At 42.3% G+C, this 25,650-nt stretch overlaps 1 protein-coding gene across 6 annotated transcripts in view; it reads left to right on the forward strand.

The window, feature by feature from the left end:
• The window catches only part of AGAP3 (ArfGAP with GTPase domain, ankyrin repeat and PH domain 3), a 1,746,798-nt gene that overhangs the window by 458,436 nt on the left and 1,262,712 nt on the right, over window positions 1–25,650 (forward strand). For all 6 annotated transcript variants that reach the window (XM_069646010.1, XM_069646012.1, XM_069646011.1 and 3 more), the window contains exon 4: window positions 16,177–16,262. In XM_069646010.1, coding sequence (XP_069502111.1) covers window positions 16,177–16,262 — 86 coding nt within the window. The remainder of the gene's footprint in view (window positions 1–16,176; window positions 16,263–25,650) is intronic.

Raw genomic sequence — 25,650 nt, forward strand, 5'->3', positions numbered from 1 at the left:
TTGCTCGATTAAGAAGAAATTGGACGTTTGAGTACTTTTGACTGGAAACAACTGCCTTTTCAAGCTCACAACTTTTCCTGCCTTAATTAAAGGTAGCACTTTTTTCTTTGAATGACCGTAACACAGGTAGATATAATTAACGTAACAATAGAATTTATAAACTACAATAAAAAAGAAATCTCTGGAATTTTTCATTATGGATTCTAGGTCATGTGAATAGTGGGGTTACCATCTGATCTGTCCAATAGTAGTTGTGTATGGCCCTATAAACAATATATCTTGTACACGTGGGTACAGTGCAACACAAGCTAAGAGTGGAAACACGGGTCGACAATCTGGATAAGAAAGCTTTCACTTATCCTGTGCTCTTGATAATGAAAAACACATTTCAACTTTTCTCAAAGTGTCTATAAACATGGTATATCATCCGTATACTAACCCCCAGTCACAAGTATCATTATGTGTAGAACTGCTGCATGAGCAGAGTTTTGTAACCATTGTGTATGTCCTCTTAGTACTCTGTGAGTATATACATGAATGTTTTATGTCGATTGGTTAAGCCGTTTCTTGATGCTCTCAATGTACAGAAAAAATAAAAATTGTGTTATTTTAATGAAAAACAAATGAGTTACATGAGCCTAGTAGGTTGGAAGCATAAGTAAAAGCTGACAGTGTTGTAATTCAGAAATTGTGAGCATTTGTGCTTATTCTATAGTATGGGAGGGGTAACCAGCCTCCTACAGACAGATATAACCTCTTTCACATTTGTGTCTGGTCCCCCGATAAAAAAGAAACAAGTGGAAGTACACAATTTATGAATTGTCTCGGGACAACAACAGTCAGCACAGCAAGAAAGATGGAGCGCCCGTGCACCACATGCGCTGGTTCCCCAAGCTCTTGAGAACCCAGTTAGAGAGGGCAAGCGGCACTCTTGAACGGGAAGAGCAGAAAGGCAGAGGAGTACAGGCATCCCTAAAGCAAATCCCTTGGGGTGGAGGACGGGCTGGCTCAAAGAGAATTCAGAACCCCATCAGTTGGTCCTTAGCAAGCCACCAACACGGGCAACGGGAACGGTACAGCCGAAGCCAAGATCAAGGATTATACATTGCCAGCACTCCTGAAAGCCCCAACAGGATCCTCTAACGAAAACTGTAACCTGCCGTACTGTGGAACAATGCAAACCGGTAGCGTATGGAGAAAATGGGAGCAATCGGTATGAATGGGGCTTGAAACGCTGTGTATGCACGGTGTTATCCATAAAAACCCAGTGAACCATTGTAATATAGCGTAACAGATGCTAATGGATAATTGGGTACATTGAAGCTTATTAAATAGGAATATTTAACAGTAATCTTCCACATCCCAGTGACCAGTATTGTGGGCAAGACTTGGCAGGAGAGCAGACCAAGTTCACTCCCGCCCCCCACAACAACAAAACAACACTAATTAAGCTTTGGCCAACCACAGGAAAGACCAGGGATGAGGATTTTCCCCTTGGCATTTCCTAAGTGTTTGAAACTTGGAATGACATACTACTGATTATTATAGTTTGCATGTAAGACCTAGGATGAGGATTGCCCTAATGGCATTGTAAGAATCATGTTATAGGGGGAAAAAGCACTTGCCAATCAATGAGTGACCAGGCAGAAGACAACTTTACTAGTAACGTTGTATGACTTTGTGTTGGAGCACTGTGAGTTTGAGTTGTTTATTTATTTTGATGTATTTATTTGGTTGCTTGTTAGGCACTTATACAGCAAGTGATATACTGTTTTAAAGCACCCACAGGGCGAAAGGAGGGAACAAGGGAGGGAAACACATTACAAAACACCAATATTTAAGAGCAGTGCAAGGCAAAAAGGAAAAAGGATGAACCTACTATGCCTTGTGAGTATTCAGAATGTGCAAGTGCAGCAAAGAAGAGGGCAAAGGGGGTAAGTGCTGAGGAGACAGAGCTCATGGGTGAGCCACAGGTGAAGTGCTAGGATTGTTGAGTGCTACACTGCCTGGAGCAGCTTTATGGGTAAGGGCAAACCTCCAGGGTGGAGGGTGTGTCAATGCAAGTGCTGAGGGTAGACAGAGTTGTTACTTTACCAATTAGAATTTGGTACATGGGGGGGCGTGGCTTAGCGCTGACAAGGATGCCCGCCTAGTTTGCGTGCTCATGCTCTGGTTCGTGGTGATACTGCTCCTGTGAATTATGGAAGATAAGCTCTCCGTCCTGCTACTTCTCACAGGTGCGGGTCGAATGGGATCTAGTTCCTTCACTGATCCCTGATAAGGATTAGTCCAGTCCAGCTGCGACTATGCTTCTCCTTATGATTGGTAAGTCTTTCTTGAGCTCTTGTGATGCTATTCGTTCTGTTTCATGTCTTTATATGTTGCTCCTATATATGAGTGTAATAATGTCTCTCTTCTGTTTTCTACCCTTAGATGGAAATGCGGCCTCAATGCAGCTGTGAGATGTGGCCAGATGGAAGATGGTCGACAGCAGGTAAGTGATGGTTTAAGGAAAAGCTTGAAGTATGGCGAAGCGCCACTTTAAACAGACTGTTTTTTCGATGTCTAACCTTGTCTTCTGTTTTTCCTTGCAGGCGCTGCTGTCGACGATGGATCGTGTCTTGCTGGGGTGCCAAGATGAAGATTTCGGCGTTCCAGAAAGAGTAAAGATGAATACTTGGTTAGCCGAAGAGATGTACAGGTAAGAACAGCTTCCCCCAGTTGGTAAGTATGCTGGCAGGAAGCAGAATGTCCAGGAAGCAGGATCTTCAAAGGTAAGTCTGACCTCAGGAGACGGTGAGCGTTACGCTGCTTGCAACTGCAGACTAACGCAAAGCGTCTGTCTTGAGGATCAGGGCAGTTTATCTAGCTGAGATTGTGGGCACGCCCATTAGGGCCGGCTTACCAGCCACACCCTGCCACTCCTAGAGAGTGAGCATGTGCGAAGGCAAACCATTAGCAGCCACACCCAAGAATACACTTGGGGCTGCTTAATGGATGGAATGTTCAAGGTTAATACATCCTGCTTAATGGATGGAATGTTCAAGGTTAATGCACCTGAAGTGCTATGTCCATAATAAAAGCTTTTTGGTCTTAAATGGATGTTCTTGTTTACTTTTGTTCATGAGCCTGGCGCCAAAGGTGCCAGGACAGTGTCCACCCAAGTCTCCTGTACATACGACCCCTGCATGCCTGTGCCCCTGACTTCATGACCATTGCCTGTATTCAGGAATCGCACCTCTCACAAGCAGAAGCTGCCAAACTCAAACATCACTGGGTGGGTCAAGTTGTTTCCAGTGTGGCAAATGAGAAAAATAATGGAGTCATTACTTTAATCAATAAGGGATTCAAATGGAAAGTAATAGCGAATGAATCCAGTGACATAGATAGATGGGTTTCAGTTACAATACTGTCGACTCCACAGAATATAGTATCTTGAATGTCTATGGCCCAACACTGCCTGATCCCTCCTTTTTGTTGAAAAGGAAAAATCACATGTTTCTTGAAGTTCTTATGGCAGGGGAAGAAAGAGAGAGTAGCGTATGAGGTTCTTACACTGCCCAAGGACAGGGGAGGTTTGGGGGTGGGGGGTGGGTCTCCCGAATCTGAAAAAGTACTATGAAGAGTTACAGCTAAGGGTTCTTATTCCCCATCTAAGAGGGCAGAAGTAACTGCAGTGGATTGCTCTAGATAATATTAATCTAGCCCCTGGCACGGTGGACGAATGGCTGTGGGTACCGAGAAGTAATCTCCCACGTAGAGTTAGGGACCACCCGACACTGGGTACCATATAGGAGATTTGGCAGGAACGGGTCGACTTGCAGGGAATTGCCACATGGCCATCTCCCTTGAGTCATATATTGGCACCTGGGGACCGAGAGGCGATCCCAAACCTGAAAGATTTTAAGCTTGGTTTGATGCAGGCCTGGAGAGGGTGGGCCAGCTCTGGAAGGAGGGCTCTTTCTTTATGATCACAGACGTAAAAGAGGCACTTGGTATAGGTCCCCTTTCAGTTTTTTCCATCCTCCAGTTTAAAGGGGTTGTTACGGTGGAAAAGTGGAGGGAGAAGATTCAGAGAGACCTTACCCCCTTTGAAGAGCTCTTAGATAAATGAAGGGTTTGATCTCAGCCATGTACAGAACCCTGGTGAATGCCGGGAATGGGTCAGTGGAAAATCTGAGGCTACGATGGGAGCTGGACCTGGGAACGGATATAGACACGTACCTTTGGGGGAGAATATGTAAAGGGGCCTCACAGGCCTCGATGGCCAGTCAGTATAAACTGCACGCTATTAAGCTTCCCCATAGATGTCAATATGACCCAGTAAGGCTTTCAAGGATGTTTCACTCAGCTAGCCCAGGGTGCTGGCGTCTGTGTGGTGAGAGAGCTGATTATTGGCACATGTGGTGGGGTTATCCCCATAGCAAGGTGTTCTGGGATGAGGTTTGAGGTGGATATAGGAACTTGATGGGATCCAACATGCTAATGATCCGTTTTTGATACTATTTGGGATGGAGGAGACCGATGGTGAATGTAGGAGTGTGACGGGACTGGCAGCGCCCCTTTTGCTTGCGGCAGGGCCCTGCCTTGTTATGCAATGGAAAAGTGCCCAGATACCAGGAAAGAAAGAGTGGATTAATGTTGCCACAAACATATGTATAATGGAAAGGATAACTGCAGCGCTTCATGGGAAAGTGGCACTGCACGAATTGTTATGGGGTGACTTTATGGCTAAATAGCTGGATAACAAGTAGTGTAATACATTGTACAATGTGTACGAGGATGGACTGCAGCAGATAGAAGAATGTATTAGGGGAATGCCCACTCTCTCACGCTGCTCCCCCGCCCCCCCCACCCCAGGCTTGATGATATCGCATCATAGTTTATGCCCTCCCAAGGCGGCCATAGGTAGTGATTAATCGCCAGAGAAGACACTGCCCAACCGTCACAGCGGTACGGTCCTGTGCTGGTGATATTTTGCAGAAGAAGACAATGTTCGAGGGGGAAGGGGGAGAAGGGGGTAATGTATTAAATAAGGATGTGATTATTGAGGGGTAGGGGTGGAAGGGATGTACGGGTTTGTATAACAATCCTAGTTGTGTTGTCAATGTTTTTGATGTTAGAACTGCAATAAATATAAATTAAAATAATGACATGTTCCTGTCTAACCCTAACAATGTCATTATATGCGCTGATTGTAATAACATTATGGATCCGGTCCTAGACAGAAAATCCACTGTGCGCTTCAAAAACACCCAATCTCATATGCAGTTTACGAACTGCATCTCAGAGTTAGGCTTAGTTGACACCTGCCGTATTACTCACCTCCCTGATTTAGAATATACCTCATTTTCTAACCCCAACAAGACTCTATTAAGGATAGACTATGTATTCATTCCGAAATCCTTAACTAGTTATCTCATAGGCACCAAAATTGAGTGTATATCATTATCTGATCACGCTCATGAAAGTCCAATAGATCGATATTAAATTCGACTTTCTTGAAAGATTATTTACACCCTTCATTACCCAACATCATCACTATTTCTTCCCAGAAAACATAAGTCAAGATACATCGGTTGCTAATAATTGGGATTGCTATAAAGCGGTTCTTAGAGGGTGTATTATATCCTTTGCTGCTAATAAAAAGAAGAAACTTAAACAAGAATCTGAAAATATTCTCAAACATCTTGACTCTTGAATCCCAATATGCACTCACCAACTCAGAAGTAACTTTAAATAATATTATACATCTCAGCCTGCAATATAATAAGCTAGTCACACAATATTCCTGTGCTAATCTCTTAAAATACAAGGCAAAAATGTCTCAATTTTCTAATAGATCAAGTAAATCCCTGGCATCGTGCCTTAAATTCAAAAAGGAAAAAAAAAACAGAATTGCAGTTATCAAAGACCAGTCAAAAAATAGGATCTTTCCATATAAGGAAATTATTAAAGTTTTGTGTGGCACCTGTGTGGACGCCCTGTGAGAAAGGGCTGTTCTGTGGCTGTTCCCCTGAGGAAATTGCTAAGGACTTACTACAGTGCTTAAATCTGTGAAAATGTTGTCCCATTGAACCCGCTCACCCTACCCACAATCCTTTTTTATCAACAGTGCACGCGCCTTTGCATGTGCGCCTGTGCTGAAGCCCTGTGAGAAAGGGCTGTTCCCCTGAGGAAATTACTAAGGACCTACTATGGTACGCGTTTCTCTTGGAGAAGAAAAACTGGACTTTGTTAATCATTTCATCCTGATGTATTCACACCATGTTGGTTTGCTGTTTGTTTGATTGTAGGTGCTTAAATCTGTGAAAATGTTCTATGTCCCATTGAACCCGGCCACCCTACCCGCAATCCTTTTTCATCAGCAGTGCACGCACCTTTGCCCGTGCACCTGTGTGGAAGCCCTGTAAGAAAGAGCTGTTCTGTGTCTGTTCAGTGCAGGGGAGGCCTCGTAAGACGAATATTATCATTTGTTTGACTTGATTGATTCAGTCTACATAGTTACTGTTGTGTGCACTTCTCTGTTAGCATTCGGGGGACAAAAACACATCAGATTAGCTGAAAAAACTACAATTTGTAAATAGTGGTGCATGCGGTCTGACCAATACTGTACACATTAAAGACTGACATGCCATCAAAGGTAGAAACATTCAAATTTATAGAGCGCCTAAAAAGGACTCCTCTAAATTATAGACACACCGCCTCAAAAGATCTATCATTTATGTCGAGGATCAGGACACAAACGGCATCTGCCGATATTCGCACGTTCTACGCGATTGATACAAGTAAAACACACGCTGAAAATGGGATCATGGCTCATCCTGCAGATGCGATTGAATGCACGAACGCAGAGCCTTTCAACGAATCAGCCCAACATACGGGAATAAGTGACGCAACCACCTTTACATGCAATAAAGATCAGACTCCTCTAAAGGCGCTGTCCGAACGCCAAGACTGCTCATCGTCTCAACCAGTACAACCTTTGAAAAACGCAACTTCTCATACTGACGAGACACCACCATCTAGCCCAAATAATCAAGTGACTCTGGAGTCACCCCAACGAAATATAACAAATCTGAATGTTATAAACTCTAGTGGCCGAATAGATGTCGAGTTGCTCTCGCCTTGTGAACCACAACACAAATTGCCAAAAATCAATTACATAATTACTGAACGATCGGTTGCCTAAACTGCAGTACAGCCTCAATGCCAACATCCTCCAACTAACCCTGGAACCGAAGAAACAGAATTTCTTCATTCCCCAACATTATCCCAGTCACCAATAATGTTTACGGCACCATGTCATAATTCTTCTCCGCTTTCCATAACGTTCTGTGAACGCTTGTTTCGGAGAGAACCTACAACAGAAAGGTCCCAATCAAACCTTTCTTCAATGAACCTTCTACTGTAAACTACTCTGACATCGATGAATCTAGCCTTAACAACGATGACTAAACTTTATGAGACCATCGACCTCCGATTAAATGCACAATCAATATTACTAAACAATATTCTATGTTAGCAATCTGAAACTAATCAAATCAAACTCCAATGTCAACAAAACGTAGATAATGATCACCCTCAGGCACTCGCAAATGTGCATACAGATCCTCCAACTAATACCCATGCAAATGCGGCAACACAATTAATGTCGCCTTCAGAAACAAAGTCAGCAGACGGGATTCAAGAAAATAATCAAAGTCAATCAATCATGGTCGATTCCCGGCTTATAATTGAAAACACAACTAAGCCTACAAATGAACATGATGCAGCACCAGAACATTTTGCCCTTCCGCCTGAACATAAAGAATATTTTGGAATATTCTCCAAACAAACCTCGAAAAACCATTTGAAGAAAACTGCATTGCCACAAGCAAAAAAAGACAAAAAACTTCAAGACAGTGTCATTGATGTCCAGAACGACCTCTAAACAATTCATAAAGAACTTAACCAAACCTAATAAGCTAAAACTAAATGCGAGTGAAGCAGTTACAAAAAAAATACAAAACGATTATGAGAAATAATAAAAGCACTAAGGGGAAAAATCAAAACATATCCTCTATGACGACACGCAAAGCCTTAGATGACCTAATCGATGTAATGGAAAAACAAAAAGTAACATCAGCAAATTTATATCAACAAGGGGACATTAACAGATCATGCCCCCTCTGTAAATCAGCAACATCAATTGATAAATACAGGAAATCCTAAACTACTTGATCAAAGGCTGGATGACATTGAGAAGCTAATTCATCAGTGTCTCTTTACCTCCAACCCAGCTGATTCAACTTGTTCACAGTCCATGACAAATCAAACGCCTTGTTATCAAAACCAATGCCAGCACAGGCCAGTGCCTAGACCGAATCAAGACTAAAATATCCAAACTAATTCACAAACAAACAGATCACGCAATACTCCTTTTACACTCTGATTATACAGTGTCGGCCTGATTCTCTTGAAAAGTATGACTTAAATCGTTCATCAGTCCTAAACATCTTTTCAGAAATCTCCACCTTAGAAGACCTCTCGACGACTGACATAGACCTAGTAGAATACTTTCATGAAACAGACTTAACGAGGGCTAGGCTATGGATTCGTTCAGGTGTCATTCTCAATCTAATCTGGCAAGCGAGACAGCCAATATTTAACTTGGGCTTCACTTTGGCCTATGAGTCATATGACAAATATAGTACCACACTTCCCAAGACTAGAGACTTCATTCTTGACACCCAAATCAACATTCAGTGAAAACAGCACATGCTAATGTGATTTCAAAGCGCTTTGAATACACATCAAATGATAGCCACTCCCAAGCAAAAGCATGAAATCCTCCAATTTTATAACTATCAGCTCCATACAAAAAGCAAACTCTGACATTTGTATCATGAAACACCCCGGCATATACACCCCTTTGTGGAATCCAGTGTAGTCAATTGGACAAATATGACATTATAGCTCTACAGGACACATTATAGCTCTCTAGGAGACCTGGCTGCCAACAATGCCAGCATGGGATGATCACTCCATGACAATAATTCCTGCGATAATGCAATCCAAAGGAAGACCGATGGCAGGCTTGCTCATCTCAACCAAAAATTCCTCCGACATCACTCTGGAAAAATGGGCAAATCCCAACACTCATACACAATTAGTCAGGATAACATCACATCAGTATTGCATTGCACTTATTAACTTCTATTGGAATCACCTGGATATTGATGATGACGAATTCTTCAAGGACATAGTAACCATGCTAGATATAAATGCTGCGGACCAGACTATTATGACCACCATAATAGCAGGTGATCTGAATCTACAGAAACTAGTCGACCTCAGACAACATCAAATACCAAAAGTGAACAGAAGAACAAGTTTAATGGACAATCGCCAAATGGTGATGCTTAATGGCTCAGTGGAGGGAGACCTTCCAGCTTCCGTAAGGGTCAACTAACCATCATTGACTATGTTTATATAGATCGCAAGATATATCTGTATATTACATTACCAACTTCACAGTCCAGAAAAAAACAAAAGCAACTCAGTCACTTGGAAATGGCCTATGCAAGATGAGAAGAAGCTGATAGAATGTAATCACCTATCGTGGAACCCAGAACGCTTGCAGGACTTATAACAACAATGAAAGCTTAATATTGTCAATGCAACCATGCAAACAATAGATAAAGAAGACTATACATCGACCTTGCAGCTATATATGGACAGAACAAGCTCTTCTCATAAGCCTAATTTCATACACAAGCATAAGTATGATCCTGACCTTTGACAGAGGAGAACACAGCTGTGGCAGGAAGTACGTGAAAAATATCCCCAAGAGATGAAAGAAGGTTCCTCCAGATGAAAGCCCTGAAATCGTAATATAGAAATTGGGTTGCAGCTAGAAGATTACAATTATACCAGCAGGATGGTGAAATAATGCTACGAGCTTTTACCTCTAAAAGTTCTGCCGCAATATATCATCTACTCAATAGCATGGCGCTACAACAACATCTCAGCCAGGTCTGCAAGTTAATGCAATTAATGAACAAGGCTGAATTGATCATTTTACTACTCTCTATACAGATAAGATTGAGGATATCTACAAAATCACTGCCATGCATTCGATACACCCTCCGTTGGTCTTTGACATCGACGATATTAAGAACTATATGGCCAGATTGTCTCTCGAGAGCCCCAGGCCCAGATGGTCTGTCCTACAGAGATCTGAAAGCACATCCAGAACATTGGGCCAAATTTCTATTCCAAATCTTTCAAAGAAATATGACAACTCATCACATTCCAGACCGCTGGCGCAAATCCATACTGATTCCCATATTTAAAAAAAGGAAATCGCCAATAACCTACTAGCTATCGTCCGATAGCTTTACTTGACGCCCCGGGCAAGCTATATTCGAGATTCATTTTGAAGGACCTGATGCTTTGGTGTAATCAAAACAAACTCCATGACCCGCATCATACAGGCTTTATACCAGGCATGGGAACAACGATTAACCTTCTTACTACTACTGCAATCCAGCAACAAATTGCGAAATATAAACAACCGATCTTCATGACATTTGTTGACTTCAAGTCAGCCTTTGATTCAATAAACAGAAATCATATGTTTCATAAGCTATCCAAAGCTGGATGCCCCATGAATCTCTTAAATTCGATTATTGAATTACATACGCAAACATTCATCCGCGTTAGACTAACACTAAATGGCAAACTTTCAAATCCCATACTCACCTATGGTGGCTTGAAGCAAGGATGCGTTGTTGCATCCATGATTTTTAACTTCTTCATCGCTGATATGGGTAACTTGTTTACATCCATACTATCTGATCCACCTCGCCCTGGTAATTCTCCCATAGCGTGGCTGTTCTACGCAGATTATTTGCTACTTATGTCTAAATATCCCAATGGACTGCAAGGCTCTTAGAAGCACTAGAGACCTATGCAAGCGAAAACCATTTAGAGATCAATGTTGACAAAACAAAAATACTGAACAATCCTACTATGACAGGTACTAAACTCTGCAATTTCAAATGGCGTCTCAATGGAAATGAATTTAGACTATTCATCACTACAAGTATCTTGGGATAAACATCAACAATCATCATAGTGACCATCCTTACCTACAAGATTTGTAATACAAAATACGAACAGCCGCATCTGAAGCTCCAATAATTGGACGCAAATTTGAAAAAAGTCTCCTGTTCCTCCATCATAAACTTTTATATGCAAAAAGTGACAGCAATCATTTTATACGTATCTGAAACTAAACCTCTTAAAACAGAACACTTTTGGATAAAATTGGAAGGAAAATTCTGGAAGTGTCTTTTAGGCACTCCAAAACGTACTCCCATGCCTTCATTAAGATACGAATTAAGCTTGTCATCTTTGCATGCAATGTACTGCTGGAGAATGCTGAGCTTGTATAGAAAACTTATTATGGCTGCGAATGCTGATCTTCTAATAGACAAGCTTGCTACTTACATGCTCCTATCCCATCATGACTATCTTTGCAAGTGGAGACTCTTCATCACTAATGTAATGGAAGCGGCACAAATAACATTAGAAACTCTGACTTCCAATCCGACCAAATCTAAAAATAAATTGTGGAGATTTGATTGGATCCAGACTATAGAAAAAATGCAAGCAGTACAAGATCTATAAAGATAATCCATTTGTGGAGAAAACATTTCGGTACACTGAGCACTAACTTTTGAAATTTACGGACCCACGATTAAGGCAGGTTTTTCTAAGCTTCCGATTGAACCTAGTCGAGACCAGACAAATATTAGCGCGTCGCCACCAAACTAAAGGAACAGAGACCTGCTGTCGTTTTTGCATCCAAAATTGCAAGGAAACTTTGGAACATCCCCTAACTGAATGTACATCCTTACTAACTAAGCGAATTCTGTTGATCAATCCCCAATACAGAACTATTTAATCACAAGATCTATGCGCCAAACTTTATCAATCAAATCTAACGAAAGTCCAAATAGAAATAGCAAAATGTATTGACCAAATTAAGCTAGAAGAATAGCCATTAGCACTAATGTAATTCCCTTAGTATCATTCGAAAACTCAAGGTCACAGAAAAATGCGAATTCAACAATGACATTTTATGGAACCACAATTCTTAATAAGAATGTGATGTCAACAAAATTAATTTTAAATGCACAGATGTAAAATTGTAAAACAAACTGTTATTCAAAAGTTGATTTTCAACTGTAACAATAAAAAATATATAATGAAAGTATTTTCCAATTTTTACCAGAAGTTATACACGTCTGAAACCCAGCCTAATAATATACATATTCAGAAATGTTGTCAAAATATACCCCGCCGTTCGTACCCCAAGTTTAACTTACAAACTCTCAATGCCCCTATTTCTCTCAGCAAAATCTATAAAGTAATAAAAGATCTCAAAAAAGTGAAAGGCCCAGGACCTGATGGTATTTCCACAGATTTATTGCGCATTTTAATAACCTTTTGGTACCCATACTTGGTGAGGTTTTTTCTCAATTAATTTTAAACGAAGAACAAGGCTCTTTTTCAGAAGCCATGCTTATAGTTTTCCCTAAACCCAATAAGGATCCTGAAATACCTCAGCGCTATAGACCTATCCCCCTCATTAATACAGACTGCAGAATCGTTGCTAAAATCTTGTTTTACAGACTCCTTACCCTGCTACCCAAATTAATTAAACATGACCAAGTGGGAAATATTAAAGGTAGACTATCCTCCTCAAACATGAGACTATTCTTAAACATCATAGACAAAATACATGGCTCCACAGATCCCTATGCTTCAGTAACCTTAGACGCTGATCACATCCAATCTTCAGGCATAACTTTGTGTACTAATGGAATTAAATATCTCGGCATCCACATCTCTGCATCAGTTAAAGATATTACCAAACGCAACACTGAATCTATGCTCTCTAAAATAAATGAACTTGCACACTCCTGGTCCCCCGTTACTTGTCCTGGTGGGGCATACTAGAATCTATTAAAATGATGATCTCCCCAATCATTTTGTGCTCTTTCTATGTTCTCAAACCCCCTTTCCTCCTCTTTATTAAATCCATAGACTCCTGTCTGACAAGATTCCTCTGGGGGAAAAAAGAGACATAGATGATCCCTATGCACACTTAAGAAACCACATGCATCTGGAGGAATAGGTTTTCCCAATTTAAAAAAAAAATATGATATGGCTTGTTTTAAAACAAAGTACCAAGAGCAAACCACAAGTACAGGTGTGGTTTGCTCTTGAACAATCTAATGATGTGCCTTACTGGTTATGTCTGGAGAGAGCTATGCCCCCCCCTCTAGATCTTGCTGAGTGGTATCTCATCAAAACGAAAAATAGATTTATTAAGGGTACTAGTACTATCCTATTTGCTTGTTACGTTAGAACAGGTATGTTTCCAATCACCTCCAATTCCTCCCAGTATATCCCCCCATACATCTGGTTTAACTTGTTAATGAACATTATTAAAAAGTAATTTTTTGGAGGCCATGGCTCTCTCTAGTCATTAAATATATGGATCAGTTAATTATTTGTGAGAGGCATTCGCATTACGTTTAATGAACTTGCAGCTCAATTTCATGCACTGATCTCCTACTTCCAACAAGTGGTATCCATCATTGATGCAATTATGGAAAATTATAACTCCTTGATTTGTAAAAACGCTGCTCCTAATGTTGATAGGTTCCAATCTTGGCATAATCCTAATATGTCTGCTTCATTGTTTTATAAGTCTCTTGTTTGGGACCCTTCCATGGGAAATGTGCGGGACAGCTGCCTGGCGTGGAAGCAACACTTTGCTCTCCTGGACAATCAACTACAACGGCCTCAATTATGGAATCATATATCCAAAGTCATTACATCAGCAAGTCTACTCCAAACCCTATATTGCTTTTTTCTTAGAGCCTTTGTTTACTCCTTCCTTACCGTTTAAATGTGACCATATGCAAAATGATAACTGCATGAGTTGCCTACAACCTTCATGCTCCTTTAAGCATATGGTTCTGGAATGTAAAGGTGTTCATTCTTTTTGGCTAGGTTATGGAATGCTCTAACAAATATCTTCAAATTGCAACATGATTTTGAATCTCAGCTTCTTTTTTCAGGAAGTGTTATTCTTAAAGATCTTATAAACAAGAACGACTGCTGCCTGTTTTTTTGTTAATCACCATCAAAACCATAACATCTAACTGGAAAACCTTGAACAAAGTGCACCACAAAATGTGGTGGAATTCAATCTGCAATACTCCTAGATTAGAGAGGTGTAACGCCTCTACCCTGTCCCTATCACTCAAACTTGAACTGAAATAGAAATCTTGTATAGAATTCCTAGCTTGTTAAACTCCTGTTTAATTGCTTTCTTGCTATACTTATATTATGCACAATGTTCCAATACTACTCCTCCGCATCCCCGCCCTCCCGTGTGTACATGTACTGTTACTGTTGTGTTCTTAGTGTTTGTCTCGTCTCCCTCACTTATTCCAAAACGGAGGTTATTATAGTCCCGGTCCTTTTCATACTAGGCCTCCTTATTTTTCTACTTTGATCCTCGAATGTACATATGTTACTTATTATGTCTACCATTATGTTATAATCCTCTTATGCCTCGTATGTTTTGAAATTAATAAAACACTTAAAGAAAAGATGTTGGTACATGGACTGGGAGAAATGCTGCATGAAAACGGCCAACAACGTTTTATTTCCCCTTTTGGGAGTTTTGGAGCGTATAGAGTGTGTGGGCAAGATTAGACTTTTGAGACAAGATGGTGAACTTTATTTTCACATCCTGAAGACTGTCACATTAGTTTGTTTTGTTGAGGCAGTGAAAACCCTCATAGAGATAGGGCTAGTGAGGCATTTTTCCCACCCCATGTATTTCAATAAAAGCACCATGGCAAAACTACTACCTGTGTCAGTGTCTCCTTACTCCGACCCCTCACCAGACCATTTTTCACACCCTCAGCTTTGTCTAACGTTTATCCGCTAACTCTACCTCAGGACCTATACCTATTGACCATATGCTTTCTATTTCTGAAGGGTTTCTCTTGAATGTTTAAAACAAATTAAATGGATAATTACAAATGTTACACTGGCCTGTAGTACCATAATCAAAATATGTGTTGCGTTTGCACTTCTTCATGCCCCAAGCCTTCTGTTTGTTGCTTTGGTGGGGAAGGAATTTGAAGGGAGTACATTGTTGGTACGCATTGCAGAAGCACCTGTAAGGACAGCTGCACCACTGATCACTGTGGCGATATATTTACCAATATCTCCTTAACTTGTGATTTGACCCCATGGCTTGTTTTTATGAAGGGAACGCTTTGGCTGTTTCAGGTTGCATCCATGAAACCTACTTTTTTCAGCCCTTTTATCAGCCCTACTACCTAAACTCTGAATTTATAGTAGATGCCTCTTTTGCCTAGAGGATTTTCTCATGTGCCCCTATTTTGATGCCTTTCCAATGGCTGCCCCGTCTCCAAAGATTGCTACATGAGCTTGCTATTTTACTCTGCCTTTATGAATATTGTGAAGTTCCAATGATTGAGGAAAATAATTGACTTACTGGTAGTCCTTGTTCTCTATCATTGATATCTTCATTAAATTCATGAAATAACCACATTTGACCTATGAGAAACCAGGGAATAGGATTACGAGAAAGACATGGATACCCTTAGTCTTGCTAAAATAAAAAGAGAACCTAACCCCAACAATCACTTCTTACAGTAGTGTGGGACTCTGTAGCAACCAAGCTGCTTCAAAGTGTCATATATTTTTGTCATGAGAATGTGTGCCTAAATGTTCCCTTTTTCAGTTACCATTTCAAAATGAAGGCAAGCAAAGCATCTAAATTGGAGGCAATATGCTTTTGTGATGCAAAAAGTACTTAATTGATGATTTAAAAAATAAATAAGTAAAGCTAGAAAGTCATTGTTTTTTCAAAAGCCAATTCTGATAGCGTTTTACGCTTCCAAAACACAGTGGCAAAGATGTATAATTTGTACACATTTAATGAAGATGGCCATTACAAAGAATTGGAATTACAAATACTGTTACCTTGTGCCTTTTTAGCTTCACAACAGATATGTCTCTCTCTTTCTCTGAAAATGTTAAGTCACTGTTATTGGTGTGCTTTGCTTGCAGGAGGTCGGTTTAAGAAGGAAATTGTGGTGGATGGACAGAGTTACCTGTTGCTTATCCGAGATGAAGGTGGACCGCCAGAGCTGCAAGTAAGGACTCAAACCTCCCAACTCTCTAAACTTTTATTGTTTCTCTCTTGGTGTTCACTATGCACAGATCACACCATCTAAATTACTTTTCATCTACGAGGGCATTGATTGTAGAAAAGCAGAAGAAGAAATGACTGTAATCCTCTTCAACCACTAGTCATATTTTGGAAGCTATGGACCGCATGCTGTATTTCCTGTATCAGTATTCTAGACTACTTGCAGCTCTTAATCTGTTTTAGAGCTGAACCCTAAAAGATGAAGGCATGTTTTTGTTTAAGGTGCCGATGTCTACATTACCTGTGGCCCTTGGGTTAATATCACTCGTTGGTCTCATTCAGCCTATTCAGCGCAAAAAGTCCAACACCTTGAATGAAATACTTGAGCACTGTCCCAAAAACATGGTGGCTGAGGCAGAATATATGCTTGGATGAAGGGGCGTTGTTCAACTACACTGACTCACATCCAAGGGATAAACTGACCACTTGAGACACAGGTATTAAGGTTGAAGGGCACATATTATACAGCACAAAACCTAAGGGAACAGTGAAAACATTGTGGTATAGAACTGAAAGTATGATGTAAAATTGAGCTTTCTGGAGTAGCAGTCACTCCTGCTCTCTTGCTTGGAAGTGTCTCTAATCGGCGAACAAAGTCACTCAGTCTCTGGGGTATAAGTGCCCCAGCACTTCTTTCTTGGATCTTGCGGTTGGATGCTTGTCTTACCTCAAAAGTATCAAGATTTCCTCTTCCTCTGTATGTGCAACCACCACAGCTGCTGCTCAGGGTCATCTTGACGTGGACCAGGCGAGTGCAGGCGGCAGTCCCCTCTTGGTGTTAGCTAAGGTTGGGGTGTGCCCGGGGATTCTCAAGCAGAACCACCTTGGTTGTGGTTGCAGACTCCTCTATAGTCTATTCCAGCACTTTGATGTTATGCTTTCTGCCAGGTTTTTATCCTGACCTCTGGCACCTCCTCTCCTCCTCAGCTATCGCACCTTACTGCTTCTCCTCTTGAAGCCTGTCTTTCCCTCATTTCTCTGTGACACTTGCAACTCTCTGCTCTGCTTTTACTTCTTTTTTTTTACCTGCTTTACCTGTCTCTAGTGTCAACAACTGGCTCTCCTTTTTGCCCCCTTTGTAACTTTCGTGCCACTACCTCAGAGAGGTTCTCTTTTTCCCTGCCTCACCTTCTTAGTTGCTCTTTTTCCTATCCCCGCTTCTAGTTTTTCTTATCCTCTATTCTTTTGTCATCCTGATACGTTCTCTCCCTATACTCCATCACCTCTTGTGTTCTCTCACCTCTGTTATTTCCTTTTCCTCCACTTCCTCTTGATAACTTCTCATTTTTCTCCACCTCTGCTGTACTCACTTCTTTTTTTGCAAACTACTTATCCTCCTTTACCATCACCAACCACTCCACTGCCACATTGACACTTCAAACTTCCTTGCCGCACCACCACATGCTCTCCTACCTACCCATCTAACTCCAGAGCCAACATACTGTGCCCTTTTATAATGCAGCATGCTGGAATGATGACATCCTGATTGTAGGATTGCTTATAGCTGGGGTTCCATGCTAAGTGAACGTTGTGATTGGGGACCTTACTTCTAAAGAGCGAAGCTGCCGGCTGTTGTCCACTCTGTTGCATAGCATGTGTCAGCATGACCTTGCATTTGCAAAATGGGGACCAGCCATCATTGTCTCATTCTCTTTGTGTTAGGTGTCACGATCGCTCTGGAGAGGTTGGCAGTTTTCCTTTGTGTTTTTCAAGCATTTGCACATTGAAGCTGTGCAGCTCTCAGCTGTGTTCCGTGACTAGAAGCTCCAAGCAGCCACCTGGGGAGACATATTGAATGCTGCTCACCTCTGCTAGAACCAAGTGCTGTCCAGTGCCATCTACAACTCAAAGGACTCTGTAATATCATAGAGTAATGCAGACTGAAAGCTGAGAAGCTGTTGACAAGCTGTTTTCTCATGGGTAAAGCAAGGTCCCCCTCCGAGGCAATGTGCCAGCAGAAACTTTAAAAGGGATTGGTTGTGTAAAAGCAAAATCATATTTCCTAGTAAAGCCAACAGTCACTTTCTTGTTTGTAGAATTAGGTCTCTACAGGAATGGGTGGGTGTGGGGGTAGTCCCTGGCACTAAGGGATTATTCAGTGATCTTAACCCAATGCCTCAGTGCTCCAATAAATTACATTTTTCCCGCTTACCCATGCCGGGTGCCAGTTAACTGATGCGACCCTTCTTTACTGTCTTTCCCTGTTAGATTGTGAATTACCTAGGGACTCGGGGCCCTACAAACTCTGGACTGCTAGATGTTTTGACATTGTGTGCTACCCAGTCTCATCACCCAATCTCCAGCATGGGACTTTGTCACAACTATCAAATGTGGCATGAGTGATTACAGTGTATCAGAATCCAGTAGAGTCTGCCACAGTAAGATTGTTGAAGGAAAAAATGGAGGCACAGGATGCAGCATTGCAAAAGGCCACTACAGGGATATTTCTGATATAAGCTGCATAGGCTGCTTGTATTTCTAATAGGAGGAACTTGAGGCACCCGAGCAGTAATTATTTTGCAATAATCTACTAGAAAACATTCAAAACTTGTTAATACAAAAAAGTAAAGCCCCGCAGATAGCTACAATCTGCAGCAGTGATTACAAAATAGCAAATAGCATTGGAAAAACTGTCTTCATAAAATGAAAATAAGGAACTACCAATTCAAAAAATGTGTACAAGTCCTCATACTCTTCTATAATGATGATTCTAGTGAAGCAATAAGGGTGCGCAGCCTTAATTTGACGACTGCTTTTTAATTGAAATGACGGCTAGCGGGCACAAGACCCCTAAGCAGCACTGATGGGTTCAGTGTGTGCTTCCATTTGTATCACATAACCAAATACTGTCTCAAATGAGGAGGCAGAAAAAGTGGAGTAAATAATGATTCAAAACATTAATGAAATGATCACTAGAGAGAAGCAGCCAATTGACATATTGGTGCACGTTTCCTCTACCTAGAAGCCCTTGAATTAAGTGAAAAAGTATTGGGGCTAGGCTTTGTGAAGTATGGGCGCAAGGTAGGATTCCGGGAAAAAACTTTTATTTAGGTATTAACTTGCAAGGATGCGTAACTGTGTACTTTGACCCACTGGTGTCCACCACTCAGGCAACTGCCCATCAGCCCGGGGTGGATGTAAGGAGCTCATTGTGTTTTATAACACAAGGACATAGGCTACCCCACCTGTATGGCACTTGCCGGTAGTGTAATATCGCAGTAAAGACTATGGCATTGGTCTTTGCATAAAACAGAGTACACCAATATGCATTCTTATATGTGACAATTTATTTTTCAATTAATGATTTTTTAAAACCAGCCTATACGGGCTGCTGTATCTATGTCACCAATATTCAGCTCCTTTTTCCAGGAGAATTACATACAAAAATCATCATATTGTCTCTTCATATGGCTACCAACTTGTAGTGCTAGTAACTTGTGAGAGTTAGTATCCAAAGTGACTTATGATGTGGTTAAGCTACATAACACATCTATCTAGTCGACACTTCTGGTGTTTCTGGCACGAGCGAGGTAGTTGGCTGTGCTGGTGCCGTCTTCAGGACTTGGCAAGGGAGCGTGGAGTTATCTCTTGCAGACCCTTTTGGTGTGACATCTATGGGAGTAAGTAAAAGCTAAAATCAGATATTGGTGTCTGTGTGTAGGGATTCAACACACCTACATGTTGTGCCGCGATAACGTCCTACCTGAGCCAGTTATTGGTAGTGTCACAGGCACGTAGAAGAAATGTTCTGTTCTTCTTTAAAGGAGCCTGTTGTGCGCCTTCTGGGTCTTGATCTTAATCAAGGTGGTCTGGTCAATGGCCGCGTGGTTAAACTGTGAAATTAACAGAGGCTATTAATCACCTTTGAATATTGTCAACAGATGGCTAGTTGCGTACTGTTGAAGCTGCATTCATTAATGCAGGCTATTTAGAGACATATCTAGCTGGGCTTGTCATCCTTTTTTATGGATAGCCAGCATGTCCGTAATTACATGGGTACCGTGGAGATTACGAGATCCTACGGTTTGCAAATGGCCATGGGGGCGTGCGTTTAACTGTTAAACAGTGCGTGCCTTAATGCGTGGTATCCATTTTGACCCCACCCTGGGATTCCAAAAAGGTGGGGTGGACCTCCTGTGACGACTTCACCCCAAACGCAAAGTTCTCAACAAATCAAATAAACGGTTCCCTCTTTAAAGAAATTTGGGTGATGATTTTTCACCCCTATATCTCCCTCGGCCGGGCTCGGATCATAAATGACACCTGGGACAGTTTACCTCTCCTTGTCTTGCAATTCTTGTTTTCACCAATTTTAATGTCTTTTTAAACATCAGCACGTTATTCACCCCTGTTTGTCGGCCTCCCTCTGCCGGGTTCACTTTGTCCACCTTTTGCAGAAAAGTTCACTGTGGACATCCCTCGATAGGATTCACTACTGTCAACCTTCTGTTCATAGGGACTTTAGGCTTTGCCCCTTTCTGTTAGCATCCCTCTGTCAGGTTCACTCTTGCCAACATTCGTTCCCCTTTTTTTCCCATCATATGCTGCTCAAAGACGTTCGACTGTACGGAGGATTTGACACGACCCCCGTATGACCACTTTGACCCCTCTTCTTGCCTTTCTCCATAGGCCTTCTGGTTACTGTAGTTCAATAGCAGGGGAAGTTTTTTTGCAAAGTGTTTGGTGAACTGGTGCTACCTGGCTGCTATTCTGCTAACGGAGTACTGCTTGAATTCAAGACTGTTATTCCATTGAGAGCCCCTGAGAGAAGCCATCAAACACTGGTGTGAGCACCTGAGCGAAGTCATCAAACAAAGAAATGCTGGTGTATGCTCCTTTAACAACGCCAGGAGGCGTTTCCTCATAACCTGTTCTTCTTCGCAAAGCGATTGCGCCAAGTGTTTTCTGAAAGTGTTCGGTGTTCAGTGGTCGGCTGGTCGCCGGTCGCCATCTGGTGTGCAACCTTACCTGGTGGAACTCTATCCTACTTGTATCACAGTGAGTGTTGACAGCAGTTGACTGTGGAATCCCCCTTTTAACTGATTCCATGTATGAAAACTGGCAAGTGAAGCTTCTTGCAAAGAGAGGCCTGTCGACTTGTGAAAGTCTACTCACAGATCTAACCGCACTCTGTATATGCCATACTGGGGAAACTTGCATTTGAGACCTTTGTGGTGAGACTTAGGGGGTGCTACTGAAAGGTAGTGTGCCAACGGAGTGAGAAACACTGGAAGAGTGGCTATTCAGTCCAGCCCCACGGCAGGCCGATTGCTTGTTAGTTGGATATCAATCTGATAAATTAAGAAGTGATGAATGGACTCTCTGTTTGTGATTGGAAGCCCCGTAACGATGCCACCGGAAAAAAACTGCTGAGAACACACGAACGAGGCATCAAATAGACAAAATGCCCTTAATGACCCTCAGCCGCTTCTACTAGCTAGCAGGGAATCGGCGTCTGCGGAAGCGGAGCGTTCCAGCTAATGTTTGGGCATGGGGGGGATGCCCCATATATCCAGAGGGGGAGAATCTGAAGTCCAAAGAAAGGCTGCTGCCTAAGGCTCAGGATCACAATAAGAGCCTTAAGGCTACTGCTCGGGGGGGCAACAAGGAGCCCTATGACAGAGTATCTATGAACCTGAGGCCTGTGCCACCGCACTCGAGTGGCAATGGCATGACCCCGAGTCTAATTCCAACCGACCATCGGCCCCTTGAGGAAGGAGCGCCTGGATGCTCTGCCAAGACTGGGGACTTGCTCAAATCCAACGCCCTATCGGACTCTACTTAAAAGAGCTGCAAAGCCCTTGATTGGAAAGTCCTAATCAAGGCATGGCCCTGCACTGGGAAGGGGTAAAAATGAAGACTACTGCCTGCTTAAAACACAAGCAGGCGTTTTATGCCAAATGACACTTATGGGAGCTGATTGCCTCAAGGAGTGTGACTATGGGGAGCACATAGTCACAGACGGAGAGAGCGACTGTTACTGAAGCTAATGAAATGGAAAGGGAAGGGAGAGAGGATGGACTTAGTCACCAATTGAATTGGCGAACCCACTGAAGATACCCCTTAAAAATAAAACTCTGACTTGGCTGCACAGCTCTCACGTGACCTAACTGATATTACAGCAAAAATGTCCACTCAAAAAAAATCTGGCAACAATTCGGGACAGGCTAACTGCCTTGGATCTTGACTTATCAAATGGTGACCTAGGGGGCACTAATTTACATTCCTTGCAACAAGTAGGTCGTCTAGCTAGCTCTACACGGGTGGGAGACTGTTAGGCAAAGTTTGAATGTAGTACCCTCTGGGAACACTACAAGCAACTATGACTACAGGTATAGGCAACCCAACCTTTGGTATAAGCTTGTACTACACAGTTTTGGTAGCATGTTGAGCAGCCAGGCTTATCTCAAGAGGGGAAATGTGAGCAGTAGTGGAGTTACACAAAGATTCACAGTTACAGGTATTCAAATAAACTCTTACACTCAAGGTTTCTTGCATAAACAATTATTAATTTATGTATCGGTCAGTTATAAAGCCTTCTTTAGAAGGGGGCAATATACTAGTAACACACAAATATACGTAAATACTGTACACTGAGTTTCTGAATCAGGCAAGACCCTTTTGGGATGACCAACAGACACAACCTACACCCACAGGTGACTTCAGTAACAAGGGGGCTGGGGATATTCATATCTTACTGTTGGCATTCATTCAGAACACTTAAAAAGTTGGTAAAAGGCAAAGCTTATTCGAGCACAAGAGATCATCAATTTCTTAAGCAGGGCAAATACTTTCAGATAGCAAATAGAAAAGTCATTCAATTCAATAGGCTAAGCCAAAGTCAATGGGCAAAAGTCTTTGCATAGGATGCAGCGCTTCAGGTAAGTAAATGGGAAAGTCTTTGCACAAGTTCTTAGGAGTCTTTGATAAAAAGAAGAATCAAATGTAGGGCCACCAGCTGATTAGACTTGTGAGTTGTGGAAGTTACAAGCACTTCTACAGTAAGAGGTAAGTTCTGTTAGATGTATTTCAGAGTACATGGGTAAAGAAGAAAATACACAGCTGATGACTTCTGTTCCTGTGCAGTTCTGCAGATCTCACTGTTCCTGGGCCTCAGTCGTGGGGACAAGAGGGAGGAAGTTGGACTCCTGCAATGCACTGGGACTTTCAAAACTGGCAACCGGCAAACTTCACTTTCAGTGGCTATTTTGCGTTTCAGCTCCTTGCGGTACAGCAAATAGCAATGAGCACGGTTCCTGGCTGTCATGGTGGACTGTCCTTACTTCTTGGGTCCCGCACTCTGCTGAGGGGACTTAGGCTTGGTCAGTCCTGCTTCGTGGGAGTCTGGAGGATCTTTCAAAAGCTTTAGGGCAGCTCAAAAGTACCGCACCCAATCTGGTGTCCCTCTCTAGGGCTTCTTGCCTCATTGCCGGCTGGCACCGATGGCTATTCACACCTGTTTCCTGCAGCAACCCTGAGGAAATTCAACCAGCTCCGAGATGGGTGTCCAGGTGACTTACTTTGGAGTTGATTGGTCCCACCAACTCCAAGGGATAAATCGCCCTTGCAGGGGCTTCTCTGCCGATGCAAACTTGGCGATTCAGACCTGCAGCAGGGCTTCACCGGGCAAACCAACGGTCCAGGAGTTGCAGCAGCCGTCCTCTTCAAGCTCTTCTTCGGTTCCTTCGTCCAGTGGTTGACTCTGCCTTCCAAGCCAAAAGACTTGCCTTTTATTCTGTTCTCTCCCATTCATTCCAGCCTAGCTGTCACCCACCCAACTGTCCTTTGCCGGAAAGTTAGCCAGCCAATCATCACAGAGTGCATTCAGGTCTCCTAGGAGACTAAGCACAGGGAGTTTCGGGCACCTCCCTCACTTCCTGCCTACCACAGACACTCTGGAGCCAGAGGCGGGTATCCCTCATGAAGCCTGCCAAAGGCGAATGAACAAAGAGACCAAACCTGGTTTGGCACGCAGAGAGATTCTCTAGAAGGACCTTCCCACAAAGACCTGGCGAAAAAAAGACTGGGCACCATTTTAGCAAAGATCGCTGAACGCCATTTTAAAAAAGATGGCTCCTCCAGCCCTCCACATGCACTTAACCTCACCAATAATGTAAATTGTTCCCTGTACTGTTTTCTGGTTTGATTCAATGTTATGTATTGCTTGTTGTAATTTCTTGTTCCTCATGTAAAGCGCTTTGGCTTAAAGCACTATATAAATCTAAATAAATACTTTACCGGAGCAGCGAACGGTCGCAGTAAATGCAAACCAAGGTAGTTCAAAACGAAACCACTGCCACCAGCTCGTCAATTGGGGAAAGGGTAACATATAATATGCTACATAAGAAGTTAGACAAAGGGGATACTAAGTAACTCCTCCAGCACTCTATTGGAAGATAGTGTGTGCTGGGTCTAGAAAGTTACAATACTAACTAAAGTCAATATTCACTTTACTGCTCTGGGAAACAGTAGTTGATCCCAGAGAAGGTATTTAAACCTTGGGAAATCTGGAAGACTTCCCTGTGGCACTGCACTAAAGGTGCTGTGTGACACAATTGTAAAAGATGCCTATGGAGGTGGTCAGACTCCATAACCAAAAGAAACGAACACAGAAAACACATTGAATTGAAAGTCCCAAAGTTTAGCAACAGAGCTGAAGGTGGTAGGAATTGGCACATTTTTAAGAATTCTCCCTAACGGAGACCAGGAAGATGGATTGCCGGATGCCTGATTCAGCTTTTGAGGCAGCCCCACAGATGACTTATCCCAGGGCAACTGGCTGCATGTCTAATGCCTCTAGTGATTCCTCTGCCTCCAGTTGTGGTAATTCAAGTTGCGGAAAGCCAAATGGCCGAAAAATAACTCAAGAGATGGACCCAGCGGATGATCGTGACTGCAGTGTCAACATCTTTAATCCCTTTTACCAAACTATGAGTTGATCCATGGCTCTCTCCAAGATCAAGCGACTCTGATTGCGGTGTTTCAAATAAAAATTAGCTCTTTCGAAGGGCTGGCTTTCAAAGTAGAAAAGCGCTTAAACAGGGAATCGGAAACCTCACTACAATGGCAGAATTGCTTGTGCGATATCGCACGAATAGTCAATTGATAAATCCCTCCTATTGGAAGCCCTCTTGAAGGACTGTAAATGGATGTGTTCCAAGTGGAAAGAAGAACAGACTGGGCCCTCTCATAAGCTGAAATTGGGTCCTGCCAAAGAACTCAAGGAAGTAATTGACGTTCCATCTATTGAACCACCTATCAACAGTACACCAGACAAGGAGACGAACATCTTCTCTATATTTAAAGAGAAGCCTAATGTAGAGGCTATGATG

This window comes from Ambystoma mexicanum, chromosome 2p (assembly GCF_040938575.1).
Source record: "Ambystoma mexicanum isolate Mex_15411 chromosome 2p, UKY_AmexF1_1, whole genome shotgun sequence".
NCBI lineage: Eukaryota > Metazoa > Chordata > Amphibia > Caudata > Ambystomatidae > Ambystoma > Ambystoma mexicanum.